Raw genomic sequence first — 20,951 nt, 5'->3', positions numbered from 1 at the left:
TGACAAAAGAGTGAAGAACCAGCATCTTTATAATGTATCTGAAAGTCATTACTGTAGATGTTCAAAGAGCATCTATGCACTCAAACTCAGGAATGCATTTCCATATCCTCTGTAACAAGGCTTTTTTTTTGGGGGGGGGGGTTGTATCCTTTTCTCAGGTTTTGTTTTCTTTTAAAAAGGGTATCCTTGTACAGCAAGAGATCTTTTTAAGAGAGCTACAGTAAGTTTGGTAATTTTGTCGCATGTTCTAACAAAGGAGAAAAAGGTATTGAGCCTTTCACTGATAGCTTCGTCTTCTTTTGCACAATTTGACAGTGTGGGAAATGATTCTGAACCACAACCAACAGTCCAACTCACGATATGGAAATCTGTGGACTGGCGTCTTCTTACTGTCGACCAACAACAGACAGGAACACGCAATCCGGAGGAGAGCTCTGGGAAGGCAGTCATTAACATGATAGACTGATTGATTCTGACCGAAGAATCAAACTACATTACCGCTTGCTAAACACTGTGATCTTCAAGGGACAACTTCCTAGCCTCCCGATCACTACTAATTTCCTTATGAAAAGCTCAATGATCAAAGATGATCATTTAGTTATTATACAACAATTATTTGCAATGTTTATGCTCTCTGCTCAATAGAAAAAAGTCACAAAGAATGTCAAAATTGAAGATGGTGGAACTCGATCGCAATTTATTGTTCTGTGTTGATTGATTCTTTCAATAGCTTCACTACCAAAGTACGTGGGTCCTTTGATTTGACGATATTTGAAACACTTATGCAATTTTTATTTAGCAGTGATTTTTTTAGAGGCATATAAATCTGCAATTATAAAGAGGCATATAAATCTTAACTTTGTTAAGCCAAACAAAGACACAAAGGTCTACTGGGTTTCTGCGCTGTGTTAGGCATTGGTGCGTTACACGCATTAAAAGAACTATCACCCACTACAGTTTGGATTTTGAGCCCACCACTCCACTGCTTCTTCCCTCGGTGAAAAGACCAGTGACCTCCCAGTACACAGTCCAAAGGTCAATTCACCACCTCCAGTCACTTGACCTCTCAGTGGTTATCTGATAGTCAACCGTTCCCCCACACACACACCCCCTTCTTCTCTCCCTTCTCCTCCTCCTCCTCATCATCATCATACTTCCTTTCCTTGGCTCCTGGGACATCTCATTCTCTTGGTTTTCCTCCTACCTTGAGAGTTTCTCCTTCCAGTCTTATTTCTGGATCTTCCTCTCCTTCCTAAGCATCGTGGCTCGGTCCTCAATTCTCTCTTCTTCTTCTGTGTCAGAAGTGTGATTTTATCCAGGGTCAAGGCTTTCAACGTCACGTTTATGCTAGTGTTCCCAAAAGTGATTCTGCAGTCCAGACGCCTCCTGAGTCCCAGACTCCAATATCCAACCACAAACCCAGCGTCTCCATGAAGAAGGTTCAGAGTCACATCTAGCTCTGTGTTTCCCAAGCTGTCCTTGTCTTTTCTGCTCCAAGCTCATTTGGTCCTCAGCCCTCTCGGTCTCACCGGACGCCAACTCCATCGCTGCAGGTGCTGAGGCTAAAAGTACGTGGAGTCCTTCTGCAATCATCCTTTCTCCTACACCACCTGGCCATCAGGAAAATGCAGCGGGTCTTCTTTTCACGCGGACACAAGTCAGCCACTTCCCACAGCGTCAGCTTCCTGTAGCTTTGAGCTCCACCACCAACCACACCTCTCACCTGAACTCTCAGTGTCAGCCCTGCCCTTTGACAGTCCATCCTTAACACAGCAGTCAGAGTGAGTGATGCTTTTAGAAGTGAAGCAGGGCTGTGCTCTCCTCAGGGCCCTCCCACGTGTTCCCGTCTCAGTCAGAGTAAGTGCAGAGTCCTCACACAGGCACACAAACCCTGCAGGATCTGGTCCAGCTACCGCACTCCTTTCCTTTACTCTGCTTAGCTTCACAGGCCTCTGCGCTGTTTCTAAATCTTAATACACCCACTCCGGCCTCAGGGCCTTTGCACTTACCACTGTTCAGCCTGGAATGCTCCTAGGCACCCCTGCAGTGTGTGCAGACTTCTCTCAGGTCATTACTCAAACTTCCTCGTCAGTGAGATCTTACCTGTGTACCTCCCAGCACGTCCTTATCTTATTCTTTTCTCCTTTGCGTTTGTCATTATTAGCATGTTACACATTTAGCTCATTTATATGGTATATTATGTATCTTCCCCAAAGAAATGTAAGCCCATGATAAAAGGGCTTTTGTGGCTTTGTTCATTATTATTTTGTTCACAGGTTGGGGTTAATAAATTACTTCCTCAATAGATTAATTCAAGTATTTTTCCACTTGAATGTGATTTTTAAGTAAACTGTAAACACGCTTTGTTCTCTTTGCTTATAACTTGGAGTTACGTTCTTGACAGTCTTTAGAAAACCTACAGTCCAAAGTCTGAAATCAGTATCTAGGAAGATTATTCTATCCAGAGGTCTCAGGGTGTTCGATTTGCATTTAATAAATCTAAAACCACATCGGGTCTCACACAACTTTTATCCACTTAGACAAGCCATTTCTCCCATCGCTGTGTTCAACCTCACACCTCCGGAAAAATGCAGAGTAGAACCTGAGTCACTGGCTCCAGAGGCTTCTGTGCATCCCACACTCCGAGCATCATACCCCCTTCTGCTAATCTACTTTCTCTCAATGCTTCCCCCTGAGCCTCAGTACATTTACTTCCATGACAGTTAACTTTAACACAGGCATGCTCAGTGCAAGTCAATAGTGCCAAATGTTTCTTATTTTCATGACTAGACATTATGCTTATATGAGAATTAATCCAAATTTAATTGTACTGGTTTTTCATTACTGCCACTGTGCCCGATAGCTGTGGAAAAAAAGCAATGACAGGATTTCACTTGGATTTAGAAAGTCATTCCCCAGAGTGACCCGTAATTTGTTTTACGTAAAATGAAAAACGAAAACATTCTCCCATAAATTCCATCTCAACGAATCACACGGACAAAGTAATGCTTAAAAATTATTCCAGGGGCGCCTGGGTGGCTCAGTCAGTTAAGCGTCCGATTCTTGATTTTGGCTCAGGTCGTGATCTCACGGGTTCATAAGTTCCAGCCCCAAGTGAGACTCCAAGGTGACAGTGAGGTGCCTCCTTGGGATTCCCTGCATCTCCTTCTCTCTCTGCCCCTCTCCCGCTCTCTCAAAATAAATAAATACACTTTAAAAAATTACTGTAAATTTTTTAACAAAATGGAAGGGAGGCTTGAAGAAAATACATCAGCCTACAAACACTGGTTTTTCTCTGAGTGGCAACATAAGTGATTTCTGTTTCCATCTTTGCACACTTAACGTGTTTTCAAGATTTTTACAATAAATATGTAGAACTTTTATGATCAGAAATAAAGGACATTTGTAAACGTTAATTGCATCCAATTCCAGGCTTTAGAAATCAACTTAAATCCTCTACATCAGCAATATTTCTGAGCCAGTTATATTAACTTACCAGCGTCACCCCGTCATCATTTTTCTCATTGACATTTCCGCCATCGGACAAGAAGTGTTTGACATCTGTTAGCATGCTCACGGGTCTCTGCACCTTCAGCTGGCACAGTGAGGTCAGGTCCACGCCTACGGGGAAAACAGCCTTTGAAACAGAAGGCAGAGATGCTTCTCAGCCGCTGGGGGTCAAGCCTTAATTTTATCTCACTGTTCTTTCAACGTGTTCCTCTTTGAAACCCCTCTTCTGCTTTGAATTCAAAGTCCGCATAATGGTTTCTCTCGGCCCGCCTTCTATTTACCGCTAGAAAATAGTCTGGAATAATTTTCCTCTGATTCTATCCCAAAGATGTGACATGACACCTCATCCATGGCAGGCTCTCAACATTTGACTGTCTCATGTGCACTGCCCAAAGTAGTTTAAACCATTTGAATGGAACTGAAATGAGTTCTAAAACATGGTTTTTGCTCTCTATAATTTTCAGGTCAAAATAGTTGCTCCTAAAAGCAATAGAATAGAATAGAATAGAAATTTCTGGAATAGAAAACCACCTTTGGTGGAAAACCTGGAAAAATGTGAACAAAGTCTGTAGTTTAGTGAGTAGCATCATACCTGAACTAACTCCGTACTCTGGATAAACGTACCACGTCTGTGTGGGGTGTTGGCATGGGGGAGTGGGGAGAAGGTGTACGGGAACTCTCAGGGATGTTTTCACAACTTCCTTGCAGATGTCAAATGTTTTCAAATTAAATGTAAAAAGATTCTCCAATCAAGCATTTCATGGCTGTTTGCGTTAATAAAGAGAAATGAATTGAAGCTGAGGGAAGTCTGGAAGTCAGCCTTGCCGAGGAGGGGGATGGGCCATGGAAAGGTCAGGTCTGCCTCCCTCCTGTTGGTACCTGTTGTCAGCATTTATTCTCACCCAGGCTTTCATGTGAATCTCCACGGTAGCTCGTAACTTCATATTTATGCATCCCGTTCCCAGGATTGGTTCCTGGACATAACAGGTGTTTACTAAGGGGAAATAATCCACCTTATTCTCAGTGAAAGTATGATGATGATGATGGTGATGATGATGATGATGATGATTAACACCTGCCTCTCAGCCAGTGGCTGCTAGAAATCAGCCACCTCCCTGATTCTCTCTCTCTCATGTGACTCAGTCCTTGCCACAAACAGGGAGGCTGGGTCGGCACAGGGGACCCAAGCACCAATGCCACAGTGTTCCTTCTGTCCATGCCAGCCTGTGCCTGACCTCTCCGGGCTGACTTTGGGAAAGGTATGTAACCTCTCTGGTCTTCTGCATCCACGGTCACTCAGGGAATGATATATATCCCAAAGAAGTGCAGCTACACTCACTACTTATGAGATCTGTCCACGGGGCAGAGATCATTCAACCCGTTGCACATCTGCCTTCATTTTCCCCTTAGAGCCTGGAACCTCCGCCCCCTGGTCCAGCTCTCTCTCAGATCCTGGATGAACACTGGGGTCAGGCTTCCTGGATTTTAGTGTCATGTCTTCTATTACTACTAGTAATAATAGTAGTAATAAGTATAATATATTATATATTCCACATATATTATGTATATTTTATTAACATAATATAATAAGTATAATAATATAATAGGTCTATTTTATACTAGTGCCAATGGGAACAGGTAACTCATCTTCTGCCTCAGTTCCTCCATCTGCAAAATGGGGCTGATAGTTTTTGCTTCACCAGTGGTTATGAGGACAAATGACAACACATCGAGCACCTAACACAGTATTCGTCTTGCTGAATCGAGCAAGTACTCGCTAGACGTGAGCTGTCCTTTGTAGTCAGCTTTCTATTACATGGGCTGTACGCCATGCATTCGTTGTTTTTCTTTGCAATAAGGAGGCAGGCAAGACCCAAACAGAAAAAAGTAAAATGTGCTATTTGAATAATGTGGTTTGTTTCAAATACTCTGTCCAAAGCAAACCCATTTCACTAGGGGGATGGGAGGGGGGAACCAATTACCAGCTTTGAAATTTCCACACGCCATTTCGGAAGAACTAACAGATTTCCCTAAGAGTTGCTTTGAGGTTTGTTAAGAACCAACTAAAACTATCACTCTATTCTCATTTTTAGGATTGTTGAATTTGACGTGTGAGTTAATTTTGGAAAATACTATTTCTCAAATGTCAGTGTTCAATTTTGCACACTGAAGTCGAAGAATCTGATGGCTACGTTATTCTAAGTTCTATAACACTGCAGTGTTTACTGGAGTGGTACGTATCTTTTAGAGAATCATTTGCACACATCATTAAAATTGAGCTGTAAAAGAATAGAGCTCAGTGATAAAAGACACATTAAAGCAGATTAGAGATCACTCATTTACCACATGTCATGAGAAAACAATCTATTTCAGCCACTGTTGTGAAGGTATCAGAGGGGAATATTATGATATTGTATCTTACTATTTTAAACTTCATTTTGAGTCAAATATGATACCACGTAAGATGCGATTTTAGATTTTTGTTATATGTTCAGGAAACAAGCAGAAGTCTATTTTCAGCAAGACAATGGAACAGAAATTCCCTCTCTTCTTGCTCAAAAGTCTTAAGCTACTCCAGGAAAAATATAACCAACAGACCATAATAAGCCTATTTTATAATGGATAATAGGCCAAGCCTGTCTTTTTTAAAAGAAATTAAGTTTTATTTTCATCCTGTTCTCTGAAAAAAAAAAAAAAACTAATACAGGTCCTGATTGGATTTATTATTTTGACAGGAATTCATTAATTTTTTTTGAAATGAACACATTTAGGAAATATTTAGGAAATAAGAAAAAAATCATTTGCTTGAAATTTACAAGTTATTACATGTGATACTAATTACTATTGCCTGAGTACATTTGATAACATCAGGTGATATGTAAAACTGAAATCACATTGACACATCAAGTCAGTCTAAACCCTATCTTAACTTTCCTTAACTGTCTCTCTCAAGACAATATTGTTTTTTTTATAACAATTCAACTTTTCTTTTTCTCCATTATCCATTTTGTATTGGGGGTAGTCTGTCACTCTGATGTGACCCGCCCCATGACTATAGCACATCATTTTCTTAGTTTCTAGAATTGGAACTAAGGATGCTCTGAGCAAGCAAATAAAGGGAGCTGATTCTAGAAAAAAGAAACAAACATGTTCAAGCCAAAAGGCTGTTATAACCCTCTACCCCATCCCTTCCATCAGTCCTACCAGACGCACAACGTAGGACCGTCCCGAGCAAACTGGGATACACTCGCACCTTGACAATGGGTGACTCTGAAGAGGGTGGTGCAGGATTGGCATTTCAAATTAATTTTACTAAGTGGAAGAAATATACAAGGTCACTATGGACTGATTAATCCGGGAGTCTCTTAAGGAATTATCAGGAATACTACTCAGCGGTGAAAACGAATGAAATGTTGCCATATGCAACAACATGGATGGAACTAGAGGGTATTATGCTAATTGAAATAAGTCGGAGAAAGATAAATATGTGATTTCACTCATATGTGGAATTTAAGAAACACAACAGATGAACACAGGGGAAGGGAAGGAAAAATAAGATAAAAACAGAGAGGGAGGCAAACCATAAGAGACCTTTAAATACAGAGAACAAACTGAAGGTTGCTGGAGGGGAGGTGGGTTGGGGGATGGGCTAAATGGGGGATGGGCATTAGGAGGACACTTGTTGAGATGAGCACTGGGTGTTTACATGGAAGTGATGAATCACTGGGTTCGACTCCTGAATCCAATACTACACTGTATGTTAACTTACTCTATTTTAAATTAAAAAAAAAAAAAAAAAGAACAATCAGGGAAGGCTAAGCCAGTTTCTGAGGCTGTTTCCACAACAGAAAGCCTAGGGTTTTAACGAAGGCAGCAACGGCACAGTGGGTGAGGGATGCGGACATATTAGGGGGATGTCAAGGAAGGAGAATCCATAAAATTTGGCGACAATTCGATGTGAGGGATTTAGGAAAAGAGAAGTGACATTCAGATACTTGGATTCCTGGCTGTAAGGGTAAAATGGACTCTTGGTAGGGCATGAAACTTCCATATTGGGCATGTTATCCCAAACCGCCTGATATCCAAGGCAAGATACTTAAGAACAGTGCACATGACAAGGCAGAAGGTCTTCTTTTTTTTTTATTTTTTTTATTTTTTAAATTTTTTTTTTCAACGTTTATTTATTTTTGGGACAGAAAGAGACAGAGCATGAACGGGGGAGGGGCAGAGAGAGAGGGAGACACAGAATCGGAAACAGGCTCCAGGCTCTGAGCCATCAGCCCAGAGCCTGACGCGGGGCTCGAACTCACGGACCGTGAGATCGTGACCTGGCTGAAGTCGGACGCTTAACCGACTGCGCCACCCAGGCGCCCCAAGGCAGAAGGTCTTCTAAGAGATCTGAGCCACAGCAGTAATCTTGGGAACAGGCAGGCGGTCACAACACAAGGAACAGGGTGAGATGAACCAGAGAACATTCTGGCATCTGCCTGTGCGGTCACACTTCCAAAGGAAGTAAGTGGGAGCTCAAAGAGAATGGAGGACGGTATGGAATGATCACTGCAGGTGAGCGAGGTTTCGCAGGAGAGTGTGATGGAAGTCAAGGGAACACTACAGGGCGATGAGGGAACACAGGCGGGAGAACGGAAGGGTGATCAGCCAACAGAGAGCCAAGCAGGCAATGGCCATCTTTGGAAGGACATTTCCAGCAGAGGCTGAACTTCAGTGGGCTAAGGAGAGGAGATTAGGAGCTCAGGAGAATAAGTGTGAGCTTTTTTTCCTAAAGGATGAATTTCAAAGGAAGGAGAAAGGGCATGCGCAGCAAAGTGAAAAGAATCCACGTATGTATCTTTACCCGTGCATCTGTCCTGGACCACCTTGCACCTCCCCCCGTCCCCCCTGCAGTGCTTTCTTCCCTCGCTCGATCATTGTGCAATCAGTTGCCTTCTCTGAAAGCCAACTGGCTCGCCTCGCTCTGCCGATCCAATATGCATCAAGTCCTCAACCAGCCTTCCGTGGCTGTCTCGTTTTCCAGCCCAGGAAGCCCAGGCGGTGAGCTGAGGTTAATTGCTGTGCCCGGGTGTATGCTGTATGTCGGTGGTGACAGTACAATTAGAACCTGTGACCAGCGATTTGCCATGTAATCAACTTCCTCACGACCTCGCCTGCCTCCTGCCACACGCGTCCTGATGGGACAGCGTGCTAAGTACTCAGCCTGGAAACTGTATGGTGCGCAGAGAATATCCGAGGATGACAGCCACCTGGTTCTGAGAATGTGGTTCTCAAACACTGAGCGCCAAACGGTAATACGCATCAAGTCAGGGAATCTTAGAAATGTCTAAGGATGTCAGCCCACACTGTCATGGCAGATAACCCTGAAAGCACGCCAGCGAGGAGGCCAGAGAATAAATCGAATGGGTGTGGCAGCTGACACAGACACGTAGGAGGGACCCAGGCAGAATAGGAGCACACCATGCACGAGGCGAGGGAGGGGCAGACGGTCGTGAGGCACAGGCCAGCACACCAGCAGTGACAAATGGAAAACAGAATTAAAAATTTAGGGGATATTAAGTTGAATCTGTTCCAGCAAACATGTATTTTACAAACTGATTGTGACAGCCATCGTCGTGACAGATTTTCTCCTAACCATTGAGAATCTGTGCTGCCCTCTCTTTTTTTGCCCTCAGTCACGTTCAAAATCACTTATTTTTCTTTGCATAAGATAGATAATACTGCCTTTGTAAATATCAAATGTTCTTATCGAACAAAATCCTTGAATGAGTGGGAAAGGTTTTTAAGTCAAGTTAGTTCTTTTGCAAATAAAGGTAACTTCATTTCAGTTTTCAAAGAGAACTATTTACTACCGTGGCTATTAGAAACTCAGAGTAAGGAAGGAAGAAATCTGCTAATAGAAGTGGCTCAGCTAATAACACAACTGAGTTGTTTGTGCAAATTCAGAAGCGTGCATGGTGAAGTCCAAGTTTCACAAAGGCCGAAACAATAAACTTCACAGCAGTGGGGTGTGCAAACATAACTTCAAGTCTCAATCCCTTTAGCAATAATGGAACCTGTCCCCAGCAAGTTGCCGCTGACAAGAGGTTCAGAGATCTGAATGTGACCCTCACATAAGGAGCAGATACAAGGAGTGAGGGAGGTGCCTCCGTCACCCCGGCCGGGACTCGGTGACCTTCCGTAGGACAGCTGGGCTCACGGCTCACATTGTCCCTAATGAAGATAACAGTACTTAACCCACTCTCAGAATTCATGAGATTATTTTTTTAAGAACCCCTGGCTGTGAAGTGCTAATTATTATTATTATTCTAAGCCATCCTCAGAATAAACCTTTTGATACGAGAGATCTGGAGGAGGCAAAGAGCACAGGGAAAAAAGAGGCAGATGTGAGGGCTTTTCTTAGAATCGAGAAGGACAGAGTGACAAGCACTGTATGGCTCTTAAAACTTTTAAACTTCTCTGACAAAAGATCATACCAGAAGGGTCTGGAATTTCTTTGTTGTTATTTATACCTAAACAAAAAGAGGGGGCGGGGAAGTGGCAAACTTCTTCAGTCGTGTACCATATCGGGCTCAGGATTTCAAACACCTCCCACTTTGCCAATGCTGAACTTGCTCCTGAAATTATACGTTTAGTCTGTGCAATTAAATATTCTTTAGGAGGGAATCTATCTGGGAGCTCTACTCATCTTTTCAGGCTAGCAACATGACCAGGGCGCTTCCTTCTGACATTTGTGTTTCCACGTGTCACCAACAGTGGATGCTGTGCAAGCTGCCCTTGACTTAAGTCCTCCCTCACTGGCACTCACGAGGACTACCCGCTCCTAAGAGAATACACTTCAGATGACCTCGCTCTCGTTAACTCAGAATTCAGTTATGCTGGTTCACTTCCCTTGCCCTCCCAGTGGAGAATAGATTATAATTACAAACCCAGTCCCACTAATTATGGACTTTAGATGCTTGTTAAAATGTTCCTTCATTCTTGGCCTCTAGATTTCTGCTGCCTTGCAAAACTGCCTTGACTAAACCAACGAGGCATTGCGGGGGGAACAATGAAATTCTATATAGAGAAAAAATACTTCATTTTACACAATCTAGGGAAACCACATTGATCTGAAATCGTGTGTGCGTGCCTAAAAAATAGATAAAATATACATTTGTAATTCTACCACACTGTCTTTAAATCTATCTCTCTATAGTTTTTCACAGCAACTGCCTACCATTTTCATCCAGATAGGTCAACAGGATGGAACTAGATTCTGTCCCTTCCATGGCATAATCCAAGGGGATATTTCCATTAACATCCTGGAGAAGGACATTGGCTCCAGCCTGTAAGCGAAAAAGAACAAATATAACATTATGTGTACTGGTAACAAAGAAAGCGGGTTTCACTTCTGCATTAGTTGGGAAACAGATCCAGAAAAGTCTGTCTTAGATAAAACCCTGTAGAAGCATGTGGGACACTGTAATTACTTTTTAAGACAAATATAATAAATACTTTGTGAGAAACTCCAACAGGCTAAGAATGTCCAACTGACATTGGCAAGGCCTTAGCCCCGGCTTCTTCCTCCCACCCCTCTTGCTACACCCAAGATATCCGATCCTTGCTGTGGAACCAACCACACCTCTGCGTTGGCTGCCTTGATTCTAACACAGCAGAAGGTCCCCAATGCCTTTGGAGGGTCTCCATAGACAACTCTTCTGTGAACTTTGATCTTCCCCCCAAACTATCCTATAAGCTCTTCAAGCACTTTGCTCTCTACAAAAAGTCATCGGAGAGCTGTTCTCACACTACCATGTTTTAATAAAGGCCTGGGCTAGTGGCTTCTGGTTGTTTTTCTTTTCTCTTTACAGAAACTATTTTTTTTTTAAAGCACAATCTGTAGATATTAATGAAATATATTAAATATGGCCATTACATAGCTTTTTGCTTCAAAGCACCCTTCCTCAAGCACCTCTGAGGATGCATGTTTCCCTCCCGCCCATCCCAGCTTAAACACAATGACGGTTTTACTTTCCCTTTTCTCCAAGGACATGGCACAAGCACATACCACTGACCAAGGGATGAGTTCACTGAACTCAGGCCAGACGGATGAATGTCTTCCCCTATTCTTTTTACTAAATACAAGTCTGTGACGCCATATTTATAAAGTTCATATACTGTCCAAGTTCACGTTACATAAAAAGGTATATAATATTCATAATCTTATATACTACAATGTGGGATTTTGCCCTCTGTGATTCTAGATGTATATTCAATAAACAACCTTCCTATACATTACCAAGTCCGCACAGGTTTTCCAAAGGGCTGCTCTGGAGACATTGTAAAGACGGAAGTAAAAATAGGCCAAAGTGGCAAAATAGTGTACCTCTTAATATCTGCCCTGAATAAACTATGCCACTCACCTCACCATCTTGAGTGTGCCACGTTATATTTTCTGTAACCACATGAAGATACTCCTCTATTTGAACAAATTAAGTTATATATTTCAGATTTTCACTTTGGTGAGGAAGCATGTGCTTTTAAGGTCCTGAAAACTTCAAACTAAGTCTTCGTAGTGCATTTAATATTTTTAGTTATTCAGAGTTTGAAAAGAAATTATTCGAGGCAACATTGTTCAGTAGACTTTGCTAATGATTCCTTTCCTTTAGTGGCCAACCAGGAGAATAAGATTTTGCATACCTACCCAAGGATCAATTGTTAAAGAGCCAATTAAGAGAGAACTACAGGGTCTCATTATTGATTTCAATACTAACAGGCAGAAATAAATCTAGTTATTCTCTTTTCCCAATGCATAAATGTTTCCAATATAACCTTATCTACGCCAAACATCTGGACCCAAGGCAACAGCGAATATACGTATCATTATGTATCATCAATAACAACAGAAATAAATAGGACACAACCTGGTGCTGAGGGAGACTGTGCACTTCAAGAGAATACGTTCTACTCTACAAGAAGTAATGAGGCTCTTTCAAAACAAGTCTGAAGGTGACCTCTGATGCTGAATATAGTCGCGGGGCTCATTCGCTTCAATTCCCACCCACTTGTCACTCAGCAGTCTGCACCGCTGAACTCTCAGGGGTTCCCTGTACAGAAGCCCATCTTCCCGGGGGGCAGGAACTTCCCTCATCAAAGATCGGAATTTAATCCCCATTATCTGCACCCCCTCCCCCAACCTGCCTCAGTGCCTGGCACATACAAGGCACTGAAAAAAGACTGAGTGAAACAAACTGAAAAATAAGGAGCCAAAAACCGAACTTAAGCTAATTATTACAAAGTAAGGCAGAGAACTATAATTTTTAGCTAAATTCTTTTTATCAACGTTTTTTATTTATTTTTGGGACAGAGAGAGACAGAGCATGAACGGGGGAGGGGCAGAGAGAGAGGGAGACACAGAATCGGAAACAGGCTCCAGGCTCTGAGCCATCAGCCCAGAGCCTGACGCGGGGCTCGAACTCCCGGACCGCGAGATCGTGACCTGGCTGAAGTCGGACGCTTAACCGACTGCGCCACCCAGGCGCCCCGCTAAATTCTTTTTAACTAAATTTCCTGACCTTTATTTTCAAGGGCACATGAATAAAATTACAAAATCACTATATGCATACTTAAATTTCCTGCCTTCACTCTTTTTTTTTTTCAATATATGAAATTTACTGTCAAATTGGTTTCCATACAACACCCAGTGCTCATCCCAAAAGGTGCCCTCCTCAATACCCATCACCCACCCTCTCCTCCCTTCCACCCCCCATCAACCCTCAGTTTGTTCTCAGTTTTTAAGAGTCTCTTATGCTTTGGCTCTCTCCCACTCTAACCTCTTTTTTTTTTCCTTCCCCTCCCCCATGGGTTTCTGTTAAGTTTCTCAGGATCCACATAAGAGTGAAACCATATGGTATCTGTCTTTCTCTGTATGGCTTATTTCACTTAGCATCACACTTTCCAGTTCCATCCACGTTGCTACAAAGGGCCATATTTCATTCTTTCTCATTGCCACGTAGTACTCCATTGTGTATATAAACCACAATTTCTTTATCCATTCATCAGTTGATGGACATTTAGGCTCTTTCCATAATTTGGCTATTGTTGAGAGTGCTGCTATAAACATTGGGGTACAAGTGCCCCTATGCATCGGTACTCCTGTATCCCTTGGGTAAATTCCTAGCAGTGCTATGGCTGGGTCATAGGGTAGGTCTATTATTAATTTTCTGAGGAACCTCCACACTGTTTTCCAGAGTGGCTGCACCAGTTTGCATTCCCACCAACAGTGCAAGACAGTTCCTGTTTCTCCACATCCTCTCCAGCATCTATAGTCTCCTGATTTGTTCATTTTGGCCACTCTGACTGGCGTGAGGTGATATCTGAGTGTGGTTTTGATTTGTATTTCCCTGATAAGGAGCGACGTTGAGCATCTTTTCATGGGTCTGTTGGCCATCCGGATGTCTTCTTTAGAGAAGTGTCTATTCATGTTTTCTGCCCATTTCTTCACTGGGTTATTTGTTTTTCGGGTGTGGAGTTTGGTGAGCTCTTTATAGATTTTGGATACTAGCCCTTTGTCCGATATGTCATTTGCAAATATCTTTTCCCATTCCGTTGGTTGCCTTTTAGTTTTGTTGGTTGTTTCCTTTGCTCTACAGAAGCTTTTTATCTTCATAAGGTCCCAGTAGTTCATTTTTGCTTTTAATTCCCTTGCCTTTGGGGATGTGTTGAGTAAGAGATTGCTACGGCTGAGGTCAGAGAGGTCTTTTCCTGCTTTCTCCTCTAGGGTTTGGATGGTTTCCTGTCTCACATTCAGGTCCTTTATCCATTTTGAGTTTATTTTTGTGAATGGTGTGAGAAAGTGGTATACTTTCAACCTTCCGCACGTCGCTGTCCAGTTCTCCCAGCACCATTTGTTAAAGAACATTGGATGTTCTTTCCTGCTTTGTCAAAGATTAGTTGGCCATACATTTGTGGGTCTAGTTCTGGGGTTTCTATTCTATTCCATTGGTCTATGTGTCTGTTTTTGTGCCAATATCATGCTGTCTTGATGATGACAGCTTTATAGTAGAGGCTAAAGTCTGGGATTGTGATGCCTCCTGCTTTGGTCTTCTTCTTCAAAATTACTTTGGCTATTCGGGGCCTTTTGTGGTTCCATATGAATTTTAGGATTGCTTGTTCTAGTTTCGAGAAGAATGCTCGTGCAATTTTGATTGGGATTGCATTGAATGTGTAGATAGCTTTGGGTAGTATTGACATTTTGACAATATTTATTCTTCCAATCCATGAGCATGGAATGTCTTTCCATTTCTTTATATCTTCTTCAATTACCTTCATAAGCCTTCTATAGTTTTCAGCATACAGATCTTTTACTTCTTTGGTTAGAATTATTCCTAGGTATTTGATGCTTCTTGGTGCAATTGTGAATGGGATCCCGTTCACAACTGCCTTCACTCTTTTAGATGGACGTTTGTGACTTCCTTCCTTCCTTCCTCCCTCTCCCTCTCCCTCTTCCCCTCCCTCTCTCTCCCTTTCTCCTTCTCTCTTTCTCCCCTTCCCTCTCATTCTTCCCTCCTCTTCTTCTTTCTAACACTGGACAGGGTGAGCGCCCCACTTGCATCAGGGGTCCTGATGCTGGGTATATCTTGAATTACACTTCTGAAATCTTACCTCTGTTAAAAAAAAAAAAAACAAGAACAGGGAAAAAAAAACCCACCACTGAGAAGATTCATGACTGGTTATTACTCTTAGTGTGAATGGCTCAAGTGTTAATGTGCACTTTTAGTTATTAATGGATCCCACTGGAACTGAAGGGTGAGGGCTTGAAAAATAGGACTTCTCAAAATGTCAGAGACTTGCCACAATACCATCAGGATGGTCTAATGTCCAGAAAACAGAAAGGGAAGTGAGGTTGGGAATTAGCAACATTTATAAGGTATTGTGTTAGTACTTGTTTTTCTTAAAAAATACTTTGAGCCACTCAGTAATATAGAATGAACTTTTCTCAGTTTTGCAAAGCGAGAGCCATTAAGTGATTCAATAAAAGTATCAGTCTGATATTGTCCATTTTTAATATGGAAATTTCAAAACACATGTATTCTAAAATATATATATATATATTTTTCTCTTCCGGACATGATATTCCTCAATGCTTTTTAGAAATGTTCCTTTTACATTTCAAATTTCATTCCACTGATGCTGAATCCACCAAGTGGTTTTTCAGCTAGGAGGATAAAAGCCGGGGAAAAGTGCTCATGAACTGGTGCACATATTAATTACAGTGTTTCCGTGGATACGGGGCTCACTATTTTCAGTACAGGACGTGGGTAACAACAGCAAACTTTAATTGCCCCACGTGTTGGTGTGGGTATCCCACTGTAAGCACACTCTTTTATTTCAGGGCATGAGAAGCAGGACGAGGGGAAGGTGTTAGACTAGATTTTCAAATACAGCACAAAGAATGCCCAAGGTTGGGGGTGCCTGGGTGGCTCAGTCGGTTGGGCGTCCGACTTTGGCTCAGGTCATGGACTCACGGTTTGTGGGTTCGAGCCCCGCGTCGGGCTCTGTGCTGACAGCTCGGAGCCTGGAGCCTGCTTCGGATTCTGTGTCTTCACCTCTCTCTGCCCCTCCCATACTCATGCTCTGTCTCTCAATAATAAATAAATGTTGAAAAAAAATGCCTAAGGCGGCACTCGTTCTATTATACAAGAACAACAGCCTTAGCCATCACCACACATTTTCTAAAGCTTAAACAATATTTTTAAATAACCGAATGCTGTACTTTATAAAAACATACGGCTTAGGAGACGGCTGCGTTAAAAGGCTGGTGAGAGCGAGACTAGATGGAAGAGATAAATACTTTCTCGTTTATATTCGGTGCCCATGAACACCCTAAGTCCCGGGGCGTGTGTGCGTGTGCGTGCGTGTGAAGCATCTTCTTAGTTTTACATTCCTACGCCTAATCACCAGATGTCAGATTTCTTATCCTGACGGTAATTATTATCCTTTAATGAAAGAAGGCATTCCAAATTAAGAAAAACGTGCATCAGTGGGAACAGCTCAACCAAGATGTTATATTCGTGCGATATAGACTGTGAGGCAAGTCCTTCGGTTTGGTTTTGAGACCATCAGTCATACGGTGATTGGTTTCCATCGGGCAAGTGAAAGCAGTCGATGTTATCTATGCCAAAGCCCACTCCTCACATACTTTCTGCAGTTGCGGCCTGAACAGTTCCCACAGGGAGCCCTGAGGACATTTTCTCTAAGGAAGGCCACCCCACCTCCAGTTGTCCTCACCTATGTCCCTAGAGTATTGGAAATGGAACTCAAATACATCAACCCCCCACCCCTCCTCCCAGACAGGAATCTCACCTCTTGCCTATCAGATAACCTATGAACACATAAGTGCACCTTTCCTGTAAGCAACATTTTCCTGGTTTGCTTTCTGTAACAATTTAATGTCAGTGAATATACTTGCCAATTCGTTCATTGAGTAGTGATTCTCTAACACATGAATACTGAAATTGATGGCATCTGAATATTTGCTTAATTGGCTTCAGCAAATACCACTTTTTATACGCCAACACTTTCTGGCAACTTTTTATCTTGGTATGATTTCAAATTCAGTTAAAGCTGCAAGAGTAATGCCAAGAAACCCTGTGTACCTGTTATGAGTTGAATTGCGTCCCCCTACCAAGAAATGTGGACGTCCCAGGGGCCTAGTACCTGTGAATGTGGACTCATGTGGAAACAGGACGGGTGCAGATGTCATCAGGTGAGTTAAGAGGAGGCCATGTTGGAGTAACTAGTGGGACAAGTATTCTTATAGGGAGAGGGGCTTCGGGGACACACACACACACAGAGAAGGCAGCCAGATGAAGACAGAGGCAGATATGGGGGGCGATGCAGCCACCAGCCAAGGACCAGCAGGTGCCCCCGGGAAATGGACTAGACAACTCCTGCAGGTTTCAGAGGGGGCGCGGCTTTGTGGACCTTGACTCCACCCTCCAGAACTGTGGAATGACCAATTTCTGTGGCTTTAAGCCCCCACACCAGTTTGTGGTAGTTTATTACGGCAACCCCAGGAAACTAATACTCTGCCCTCTACCCAAATTCGCCAATGTATACTTTCCTCCTACTTTTGCACTATTTTCCCCAAATCTCTTAAAAGTGAATCAACAGGCACCACACATCCCTTTACCTCTAATATTTTAGTGTATATTTCATAAGAATAAGGATAAGTCTCATGCATGCAAGTTATCAAAATCAGAAAATTTAGCATTACTAGCTACTATTACCTAAACCACCCTGCACACCCAAATTGGCATTACTTTTTCCAACTGTATTGTTGACCGCTATTTCCCCAGCCCGGGAGGTAACCCACGATCCCCTGGCACATGTACTTGTCCTTTTTCTTTAGTTCCACCCAATTTGGGACATCTCTTCAGTCTTCTCAAGACCTTCTCTCATACGTGTTACGAGGTTTTTGGCAGGGAAACCAGAGAGGGGATAGCATATTCTTCCCATCATACCCTATCAGACGGCACAGGATGTCCCTCGGTCCCATCAGTGATGAAGTGAACCTTGATCACTGGCAGGGGTGAGGTTTGCCAGGTGTTTGCAGGGCAGAACTGAAACTAGGAACCCATGCGTGCATGCCCATATCGACAGACACATTAACGCCTGAATACAGGTCTTCCTTACAAGAGAATACCACCTCACCCAGGCAGACGGCATGTCAAAGTTAGAATCCGGCATTCGTTAGAGTAATAACTGATTTCAATGGGAGTCAGTAAGGGATGGTAACACTACATTCCTGCGTGCTGGAAAGGCAGACATTTGAACGAAACCTTGATGAGGAACAGAATATTTACACAGTCTTCAAATATCCTGCCACAAAATATTCCACTTACATATAAAAATGTTGGCATCTAACCTGATAGGAAAAATAGAAAATTCTGTGAGTGAATGTTTTGTGCTTTTGAATTGCAGATGGGTTCTCTTCTTTCTATAGAAACTTCTGCATTATGTGCTAGCAGGATAAGATGAAGGCTGTCCCAGAGGAATGTATAATGCGCAAGCAATTATTTTGGGTCACAGCACATGATATTAGGAGTTTGCAAACGTTCAGTTTAAGGATACGGGGAACTGTATGGTGATATCACCCCAACTTTTTCTCAAGACTTCAAGGGCCTGTGTCATCCCGACCCCAACCCCTTAAACGTCCAAATATTCTGAATTCACTTGACCAAAAATACTGTATTTGGGAAGCGTGACAATATTCACTGCTGAACTATTCATGGAGTCTCATATTAACTGAACAATAAAAGTTGCTATCCAACAAGAAATGCACATTCAAAACAAAGAAACACAGATTTGGATAAGAACAAGAAGTCTAAATGGGGTTTCTGAAATAGAAGAAGTCTATAAATTTTTAATGACGTATTTCCGCTATCTTGCATTCATTGAGATGGTAAGTTTAGTGACACTATTCAAAAATGGAAAGTGGTGAGTCACCTGGGTGGCTCAGCCACCCAGCTTCTGGGCATCTGACTTAGGCTCAGGTCATGATCTCATAGTTCATGGGTTTGAGCCTCACATCGGGCTCTATGCTGACACTTCAGAACCTGGATCCCGCTTCAGATTCTGTATCTCCCTCTTTCTCTACCCCTCCCCTGCTCGTGCCCTGTCTCTCTCTGTCTCTCAATAAATAAATGTTAAAAAAAAATTTAATGAAAGTGGAGTATCAGCCTTCAGAGAGCTGCAAAACAGGGACACATCTGTCAAGGAGTGTTTGAGTGAGAGGTAGCAGGAAACAGGAGAAGGGGAGGGAAGTTCTCCTGGTGTCACAGAAGCCATGCTCTGAGTGCTGGGTTACTGTTCGCCGATTTCAGGACCGAGGACAAAACACCTAATTCTGTCCATCAGCTTGCAAGGTGGAGCCAACTCTTACTACTTAATGTAGATGCCAGTTAACCTCGGTATAAATGTATGCAGTACCCAGCACAGTGCTGACCTACAGCAGCCACTCAATAAACTGTACCTGCACTAATAGACGTAATCAAAAGAGAAAAAATATCTTATTAAATACAACATTTGTGGGATGCCTTGGTGGCTCAACTGGTTAAGCACCTGACTTCCGCTCAGGTCATGATCTTGAAGTTCTTGAGTTCGAGCCCCGCGTGGGGCTCTGTGCTGACAGCTCGGAGCCTGGAGCCTGCTTCGGATTCTGTGTCTCCCTCTCTCTCTGCTCTTCCCCCGCTCGTGCTCTGTCTCTCTCTCTCTCAAAAATAAATGAACATTAAATTTTTTTTTAATTTTTAAAAGTACAGTATTTGTAAAACCACCATGAGCTAGCGTCTAATACGTCACCCACCCCTCTCTGTGTGCAGTATTTGGCGGGGCCCTGAATGCAAGCTCCAAACAGCATGGGCAGAATGCAGTGGCTGAAGGAGAGAAGGAAGGGCAGTTCGGCCCCAGCTCCTTGAAATGCTGAGGATGGTATATCCGGTCTGACTCCTTCCCTTCTTCCCCTCACTCTTACCATAGGATACATTTGACAAAAGCAGCAATGAGGAAGCAAAATAATTTCAAAGGCAAGAAATGGTTCTAAAGCTCCATGCCCAGACTATGCAGCCCAACGGTGGTAACAGCTTCAAGTATAGCATCTGAGGCAAACCAGAAAAAATGCCAGAATGCGCTCTCTTATGACCGCTACTGACAAAAAGGCAATGTGCCCTGAGGTATATGTGAGAACTCTTTGCAAATCTGTTCCTTAAAGAGAACCCACATGGAACAAAATACTTTGGTGAAAGATTGAGTAGAAACTTACAGAGAGAGATCTCCAAAAAATCCAACCGCTTCGCTTATTTCCAGGTTAACTTACCACTTAGTTTCTTTGAAAGTCTGTCCTCCAGCCAGTGGCCCCGCAAAGCATAATAGACCCTTCACTATTGCTTAGGAGCCATGATTTGCAAACGAAAAGAAAACTTCCTCACAATTCTGCCCTGTCTTCAAGGACAAACTCCAAAGAACTGCTAAAGCTTCAAACAAATCAGAGCGAAGATAGCAAACCATTTTTATAAAAAGATAAGCAAAACTGTAAGAGTCCCCCCAAAATGAAACTTAACATCACTGAACAAAAAGAATAACAGATACTGATCCAAAGGGCAATCAAATGCAAACAGGAATAAGAAGCACATGTTCTCATGAAACACCTACTCTCTATGCCCTGCATCATTTTACATTTATCATTGCTGTTGGATTGGGAAATCGAGCAGAGATGCTATTTTATGAGGTACGTTCAGCAAGCAACCCCTCTCCTTCTGAAATATTCATGCCACCGAAGGAAACAGGTGAAGAAACTGTTAAACCTCAACACATTCAATTGCCATCTCTCTTCCCAAAGCTCAGCTGAGACATCATCGTTGAAAGCCCTGTGGCAGCCAGGAAGGAGG

General features: G+C 42.7%; 1 protein-coding gene across 1 annotated transcript in view; it reads right to left on the bottom strand.

Annotated features, from left to right (window-relative positions):
* The window catches only part of MYO16 (myosin XVI), a 467,181-nt gene that overhangs the window by 367,130 nt on the left and 79,100 nt on the right, over positions 1 to 20,951 (bottom strand). Inside the window, exons 5-6 of the mRNA XM_047086088.1 lie at positions 10,739 to 10,847; positions 3,497 to 3,621 (exon numbers count right to left, since the gene is read on the bottom strand). Of these exons, the coding sequence (XP_046942044.1) occupies positions 3,497 to 3,621; positions 10,739 to 10,847 (234 nt within the window). The remainder of the gene's footprint in view (positions 1 to 3,496; positions 3,622 to 10,738; positions 10,848 to 20,951) is intronic.

This window comes from Lynx rufus, unplaced genomic scaffold, assembly GCF_022079265.1.
Source record: "Lynx rufus isolate CCGP_SWC_20201006 ecotype Redwood Valley unplaced genomic scaffold, mLynRuf1.p SCAF_1, whole genome shotgun sequence".
NCBI lineage: Eukaryota > Metazoa > Chordata > Mammalia > Carnivora > Felidae > Lynx > Lynx rufus.
This window is presented reverse-complemented; position numbering and strand designations above follow the sequence as displayed.